Source organism: Capsicum annuum, chromosome 2, assembly GCF_002878395.1.
Source record: "Capsicum annuum cultivar UCD-10X-F1 chromosome 2, UCD10Xv1.1, whole genome shotgun sequence".
In the NCBI taxonomy this organism is placed as follows: domain Eukaryota; kingdom Viridiplantae; phylum Streptophyta; class Magnoliopsida; order Solanales; family Solanaceae; genus Capsicum; species Capsicum annuum.
In genome coordinates, this window is record NC_061112.1 from 147,769,423 (window position 1) to 147,777,953 (window position 8,531).

Here is an 8,531-nt window from a genome sequence, read left to right on the forward strand (position 1 = left end):
AGATTAAGAAATTAAAGAAATTTTTGAACTTGTCGTCCTAAATTAAAATTATGTCAAATTTTCATTAAAGTATTCCTAAAAAGGAAAGGGGTCCATTTCTTATGGAATTGGATTAAAAAGGAAAGATTATTTTTTTTTAAAACGGAGCGAGTATGTTTTATTTGAACCGAGTCTTTTGTAGCCACCCCTAAAGGCACAACTTGTTTGATAATACTGGGCATATTGTTGAAATTATCGAACCTTTAGTAGATGCTACTGTTTAAATTTTTTTCTTTTTGGAAAAAATAAAGACATTTTTGTTAGTTATAGATATAGATTTATTATACAGTATTTCTTTTCTTTATGTTTTTTCTTATGGGTATTGTTGTTATGATTTACCATCTGAAATGCTAGTACCATCTTTGGATGGGATTATTGTAATAAGCTTCAAAGAGGCTATCCTTCTACCATGGGTTGATAGAATTAGACCAGATGTTAGGCAGCTGTTGTCTTCTAAGTATAGAAATAGCCAACTTACACACCATAACAACAATTAGTTGTTTGTAAGCCACATAAATCAGTTTCCTCTGTTTGAGGAGGAGTTATTTGTATTCAATCGTAGTTCTTGATCTATTTTCTTGTTGTCTCCATAAATCTATCAAAGGCCAAACTTTTCTTTTTTTTTTTTCTAATCTATCAAAGGCCAAACTTTTCATATTTTATTTCTGACCATCTTCTTTCTTTTAATGCCCTAAGCAGGTAGGAATCGATGAACTAATGGAGTCTAAAGGTGGGAAGAAGAAGTCTAGTAGTAGTTCCTTATGTTACGAAGCTCCCCTAGGTTACACTATTGAAGACGTTCGACCAAACGGAGGAATCAAGAAATTCAGATCAGCTGCTTACTCCAACGTGAGTTCATTTATCCTTTACCTTATGTATCTTATTAGTTTGTATCTTCGTGCATACATGCTGACTGCTTGCGTTTCTCTATCTTTTTCATATGCAGTGCACTCGCAAGCCATCCTGAGATTTCCCGTGATCTAGAATAAACCACCAGAGGTGGTTCTAAGTAGTTTTAGAATTCTGTTTTTCTCAGCTTTTTTTCTTCATCCCTCATCCTCGTTACACGCTCCAAAATTTAGTCCTTTCCGAACACACACTTTCAAGCAAGATGGATTTGCCGGTATCTGCAATTGGATTTGAAGGTTATGAAAAGCGACTTGAGATTTTCTTTTTCGAGTTAGGAAACTCTTATGGCCCTGGATGTGGCCTACGGTCGCTCTCCAAAGATCAGTTGGATGAAATTCTGACACCTGCTGCATGCACCATAGTGTCTTCATTGGCTAATGATGAAGTTGACTCTTATGTCCTTTCAGAGTCTAGCCTCTTTGTCTACTCTTACAAGATCATAATCAAAACTTGTGGCACCACAAAACTGCTGCTCTCGATCCCGCCCATTCTTACGTCGGCTGACTCACTTGACCTGAAAGTGAAGTCTGTGAGGTACACTCGTGGTAGTTTCATCTTTCCTGGGGCTCAACCATACCCACATCGTCACTTCTCCGAAGAAGTGGCCGTGCTTGACAGCTATTTTGGTAAGCTTGGTGCAGGCAGCAGTGCATATGTGATGGGTAGTGCTGATAAACAACAGAACTGGCATGTCTATTCTGCTTCAGCTGAATCTGCCGATGCCAATAATGTGAATCCAGTTTATACACTGGAGATGTGCATGACTAACTTGGACAAGAAAAAGGCATCCGTATTTTTCAAGACTCAATGTAGCACTGCTGCTGAGATGACTGAACTTTCAGGCATTCGGAAGATTCTTCCAGAATCAAACATATGCGATTTTGATTTTGAACCTTGTGGTTACTCAATGAATGCTGTTGAAGGCTCGGCAATCTCCACGATTCACATAACACCCGAGGATGGATTCAGCTATGCAAGTTTTGAAGCAGTGGGTTATGATTTCAGAGAGGTCAACTTAACTGCAATGATTGAGAGGGTGTTGTCCTGCTTCGGACCTGCTGAGTTTTCCGTGGCATTACACTCTGACACTCCTGGGAAGGAACTTTATACCGACTCGGGCCTGAACATCATCGGATATGTCTCTGGCGAAAAGACTACTGAAGTGCTTGGTGAGGGAGGATCACTTACGTACCTCACATTCAGCAGTGGTGGTAGCTGCGGCGGATCCCCCAGATCAATCCTTAATAACAGCTGTTGGAGTGAGAACGAGGATGAGGAAATGGAGAAGATATATTAATGAGAAATATGTCTATTCTCTTTTTTAGTACGCAATACTATAGCTCTGGTATAGATATCCAAGCATGCAAATAATGTTTCTTTGTGGGTTCATTACGTCTAGTACTAGTATCAGTTTCTCGTATTTTAATTTAATTCTGTGATATGTGTGGGAATGAAATAACTGTCTGCTGAGTCTATGAAGCTTCTTAGCTTTATAGCGTTTGTGGTATTATTATTGAGTTGTCTGGTGTTGTGTAATAAAACCTTTTGGGAGACTATTATATGAAATATTGTCATTGTCAATATATTTGCACTCATATGTTCTGATGTGTTTACTCTTTGAACATTCACTTTCTTGAAAAATCTTCATTAGAAGGTACGCTCTTGATACCAGTGTAACTAGTAACTCTCGTCGATTGTATTACTACTACTACCATCTTATTCTTTGGTTATATTGCTACATGTTTTTCCGTTACTTCGATTATTGTATTAGTTATTGTTTAACTATTTTCTTTTTCTTTTGGCATATCTTTTTCACTCCTAATTATTTTTTCTTGAATTTGATATGCACCATTTGTATCAGTTGAGTAATAACCACTTGGAAGGTTTTTTATATGACAAGCTTTTCTACTTAAATTTTATACTAGTCTAGTTTCTGGCCATTGTTGTTTGTTCTAATCGATTACTAATAACCAATGAAGGTCTTCTATTCGATAAACTCTTCCTACTTAAAATTTATTCTAGTCTAGTACAATGATGAGGCATACCACGATATAGTAGTTGCAGTCTCTTTTCAAAATTATTGGTGTACCTCTGCATTAATAGTTGCATATGCCCTAGGGAGAAAAAATGGGTTGAAAGATCCTTCCAAAGGAGAAGTAGGTCTCACAATATTATTAAGTTAAAAAAAAGATGAAGTCGTTTAAACAACTGTGACAGTTGTTCGACAACTGAACTTTGATAATTGTTGATAGAACTTCTATAGTTGTTGGGACCAACCTTTTTAGTTGTTGGAGCGAAAATGTTTAAAAAAAAATGGAATTTTTTTTTTTTGTCTCGTTTATCTAATTTTTAAAACTTGAAGGACCTCACTTAATTGAGAAACTTATTTGTCCCTCCGCATTATGAGCAAACGCTAATTTGCTATGTCTGAAAAATTCTTGGATTTTTTTTTTCCAGTTAATTCAGCAAGAGGATTTACACTTTAAAATAAATTAAGAAATTCAAAGAAAAAGATGTGCTAATCTTCACTTGTCTATTCTTCATCTTCATATCCAAAAACTGAACTACCTCACCTCACACTGACCCATCTTTGAGGAACTCAATGTCCAACCATATTATTGAAAATTATACTAGAACCTGATGGGCTTTTAAGATCAAATCCACTAGGAAGTAGTGTCATAAAGATAAATAGACCACAGAATGATATAACCACGAGCTGAGTTGTATGCAAAATTCCAATTTTTAGAAACATGAAGCATAAGCTTCAGTAGACAAAATAAATTAGTATGTACTCACTCAACTACAACCAAAATTGGAAACTACATACAAGAACAATGTTCATTATACTCGTCTCCCGCGTACTATAATATGCCCTGTGCTGTGAGCTAAGCTGATTCTCTTTAAGGAAGCAGAACTTGAGCTGAACAAATCTAGACACCGGTTCTCTGAAAATTTTGTGTAGCTACAACTCTGTTATGGAGATTTCTTTGTTTAGTAAGGTCGAAATTTCCTTGCCGCCCTCAACTGCTGTATCCGCTTCTTATCCTGCTCAAATTTGCTCTGCAACACCATGATCTCTGTGCACAAATAAAAAAAAAAAACAATGATAAGTTACGACCAGAAGACCGAGCAATAACCATATTGAAATGAGGAATTCATTGGCACTCACACCAATGAGAAGTCAAGTAGAGTAACATAGCAGCATCAAGTCATGGCGAGTAGGTGACTGAATGGGTCGAGAAAATTTAACTTAACTAGTCCAACGTAACATAGTCAGATCGGGTTTACATTGAACTCAAATTCTTTACATGCCGTTATGTTCATAAAAGCAAAGTTGAAAAGGGAATCTCTACTGACCCTTTGATGGGACTAAGGAAACAAACTACAAGTAGAATAACAGAAGAGGAAACATTGGATTTAAAACCAGCAAACACAGGTAACTTAAGTAGTCTAACTTTTATACGAATGAAAGATGAGCTACAGTTCCACGATAAAGGAAGAAGGACTAGAAGTTACGAGACGGAGGAGAAGTTCACAACCATGACCAGACACTGCATATACACGTAACAAAGAGAGTGCTTGGACAACTCCACCTTGAAAAGAGAAGATTTCGAGAACAAAGACGTGTGGAGGTAACTCTTCTTCTCCCTCCTTGAAATTATTTTTCCATAAAAAGGGGTGAATTCTTACAAACTTAAACAATTGAAGCTTCCTTTTTGAAGTTGTTTTCAAGAGATCAAATTTACAGTTGTTTCAACTTTCAAGGATTATTTGAGGCTCATTTTGGCTATCTACCATGAATGATAGAAAAACTTGCTAAACTAATTGTATAACAAGCTTACCAAAACACGGCTGCCTTTTCAAGCATCCTAATATTGACTAAATTAGCTAATGACAATTCCGTTCAAGCTTAGAAACCCCTTCATCAGATGTAAATACCTTTTCATTATTTGATTGATCAGATAAATTTAAACTTTTGAGATTTTGAATTTACCTTTTAGAAAATTTTGAACCGAGGAAAACAAAGTCCGTGGATACATATGGAGGCAGAAAGTATTGAAAAAGGCAAAGATACAATAAACTGACCATTTCTCTTTGCTTCTCTTTTCTGAAACCGGTAGAAATCTAACCCCACATCTTTATTCTTCTTTTTGGCCATATTGTCCATAACTGCAGCCTGAGAAACAGAACCGACTGCAATTCCAGTTTCAGAATCTGTAGTCTTTTTCCTGCCTTTGTGATGTACAACAACAGTCCATCCATCTTCTGCAGCAAGAGCTTCCTTTTCTTTCTTTTCCTGTAGGTACCAAAATAGAATAATATGAAACGGTAATAACTGTACATTCTTAACATGTATACGGTATGCAACCACTACGATGCAAGAACATGACACATCAATATCAGGAGGTCAGCAGAACCAACTTCATCAGCAAGGCCACAAGAGAAGTGCTCTTTAAAGACCAAGTCCAGCATTTATTTCAAGAGGAAAATAAGCTATTACTACAATGAGAATTTTTCACAACCACAAATATGAAAAGGCTCGTCAATATCTAAGCATTCTACACATACTTCAAAAAAGTATCGTTAACAGCAATAAATGATAATCTGGAAACTGATGTACCTGTTCTTTTTTCGCCTCGTAGTCAACAATAAATTCATCAATCCTTTCTTGCAACACTTCTAACCCTGGCCTATTCTGATAATAATCAGCAACCCATTCTGCACCCAGAAGAAAAGGAAAGTTTCTATTTATCAATGTGTATTGTGTTCTAATACAGCATTAAGCACAGCAACCTATCTAAAAAAACTCATGTCTTTGGTGTGTGCAAGCTAGCCTAGACACCAATATTATCCCCGATAAAAAAGTAAAATGAACATTTCAGTTCATCATGTTTAGGAAAATAACTGGCCAAACATTAAAGTAAAATCAGGCATGTGTTAATCATGTCTCAAAATAAGGAAAAGAAAATCATACTTCTCATTCCTTTGGAGTAATCCTCATCCCCTGAAGATAGTTCATAAATCTCTTCTTCTTCAGCTTGTTCTCTCTCCACAGGAAAACTATCCTTAGCTGTTGAAAAAGTATGATCCTTCTCAACAATGTCGCCATCCTCTTTTAAATTGCCTATAGGAAATAGACGGCATTCAAAGAAAAGTTCAAATATCGTCTTCAACATAATTTTTTTTTTTCACAATCATACGCATCAAAAGACTTGTCAGTAGATCAAAGTGCATGATGGCCAGAGGGTATAACTGTTATTTATGACACAACATGCTTGTACTAAAAGTATGTTGCATTTAACTGGAGCAGTGAAATTCATTTCAACTAATAAAAGTTTCATGTACCTCTCAACATTTGCAGTCTTAAACTATATGGTTTGCGTACTACACATTTCTACTTCGATATACTAAAACAATTCATAGTTTCCTAGGAAAAGCATGAAATTTCTTACTGTTTCTCGGAAATATATATTTTAGGAACTGCAATCAGGATTCACTTTATTATGTTCAAGAATGAAACTTTTCAGTAGTTCCAATGTTGCATAATTAGAGACATTAAGGCATGCAAGCAAGTGATACGTATTGCCTGCTAACGAGAAAGTCTATTGACTCAGATCAATTACATTAACATTTTCTCATACCTTAGATATTTTAAATTTGAAATATATGATTAAGAAATAATAGAAACATTGAAACTCAATAATATTTTTCTCCAACCTTTTTGTCGTTTGGGGACACCTTCAACTTTGCCAGCTCTCTTGTCACCTTTTCTTTTCTTTCTCCTGGATTTCCTTGTTTCCTGATTATCAGGTTCACTCGATATGGTATTTTCTTGACCAATTCCATCCTCTATTTCACTAGATTGATTAACTCCACCACTTTCAGCAAGTGCATTACTTTTTCTCTTCTGCTTGGATGATTTGCTCTTTTTCTTTTCCCCATCTGCATTATTCGATTCATCTGCTAAAAAACTCAAATAAATCAACAATATAGACCAACAATTGATGCTCACAACATAAATTATTAATTAACTTTCCCAATTCATCACCTTTATGAGATGAGAGATGGTGTTCGTTCATCTCATCCTTGCTTCTTCTGTTTTGCATATCCAATTTCTTCTTCTTCCTTTTCTTTTCTTTTGTTAGCTTGGCAAAATTTTCCTCTGCAAAGATGGCATCATTTAGCATATATATTCAGGAAACATATAGAAAGCGTAAAAAGTATGGGATGAGAGAAGAAGCACAAATATTCTGGAAAGAAGTCAAGGACATTTTTCTTTCTAGTTTACCCACCTTTCAGGATCCTTACTGTCACATCTTGTATCATTGACTGATCATATTATAGACAATACTGAACCTTATATATAAAGTAACTGTATATTTTGGGAATCAACAGTGCTGATTATTTTGCGCATTATCTTGATTAATATTCATGTGTGCTGAGCTAAGTTGCACGGACTCTTCACTTCCGATGCTGCACCCGTGTCAGATTCTCCAAAAATACACTACTTTTGGAGAATCCGACATGCACCCGTTGACATTTTTGAAGAGTCCAAGCATCATAGGTGCTGAGTGAAAACAAAAACACACGGAAACTTTCATCTATGTATAATATTCATAAAATGAAAAGAGAAGCCCCCCTCTAGGGGAAATAGGTCCATATTCCAGCTGAATGTATGAATCACCCAAAGTTTCTCCACGAGATGACGTCTATGTGATGAACTGAATTGGGTAAATCAATAAGCTTCACAAGTTACCAGTTTTTTTTACAAAAAATAAACATAAGCTTCACAGCAACGTATAAGTTCCAAAGAATATCCGATGTGAGCAAGGAATAATTTATTATCGTTGTCAGTGCATAGACTAATAATTCCCCCAGTCTGCTGTTTCTAGATCCCTACATTTATAATAGCTAACGAACTTATTAAGGCAGTTGACGAGTTCCCAGAGGACGCAGACTGATTGAGTTTGCTATGAAATATCAACAGCAATAAATTTATGCTTTCAACACAAACAACATCATACAGATCAATTAAGCACCAAACTGTTCAACCTGTTAGGAAACAGGTAGTTATAACTCAGCAAAAACAGCTAAGAATCCAATACTTCTCTAACAAACTTAAACAAGTATTTTTTTTTCCCACAGATTAGGCTAATTATGTATCAATTGTTCCCATTTCTATTTATACTCATAGGTAATTTCCCATATAGACCAACAAATGCTCACAACATAAATTATTAATTAACTTGACCAATTCATTACCTTTATGATATGAGAGATGACATTCATCTATCTCTTCCTTGCTTCTTCTGTTTTGCATATCCAATTGCTTCTTCTTCCTTTTCTTTTCTTTTGTTACCTTGGGAATATTCTCCTCTACAAAGAAAAGGGCATCAATCAGCATCTATATTCAGGAAACAGAGAGAAAATTCAAATAAGTATGGGAGAGTGAAGCAGTACCAAAGATCCTGGAAAGAAGTCAAAGGACATTATTCTTTCTAGTTTACCCAACTTTTAGGATCCTTACTGCCCATTCTTGTCTCACTGACTGATCATACTATAGTGGTATTAGAGCCCGGGGG

General features: G+C 35.8%; 2 protein-coding genes across 3 annotated transcripts; one reads left to right on the top strand and one right to left on the bottom strand.

The window, feature by feature from the left end:
- On the top strand, positions 1-2,531 carry LOC107855483 (S-adenosylmethionine decarboxylase proenzyme; the record flags this gene model as incomplete). Its single annotated transcript, XM_047407434.1, is given in 2 exon segments — positions 1-888; positions 986-2,531. A coding segment is annotated over 1 exon segment (1,095 nt). The 3' UTR covers positions 2,246-2,531.
- A 1,063-nt stretch (positions 2,532-3,594) lies between these two features.
- LOC107855501 (glutamic acid-rich protein) lies at positions 3,595-8,325 on the bottom strand (the record flags this gene model as incomplete). Of its 2 annotated transcripts, none has more annotated exon segments than XM_047407436.1 (7): positions 3,595-4,025; positions 5,035-5,245; positions 5,570-5,667; positions 5,924-6,073; positions 6,667-6,909; positions 6,998-7,111; positions 8,212-8,325. In XM_047407436.1, coding segments are annotated over 7 exon segments (1,016 nt in total), but the record flags the coding sequence as incomplete, so codon positions are not given.
- Between the last annotated feature and the right edge of the window lie 206 nt (positions 8,326-8,531).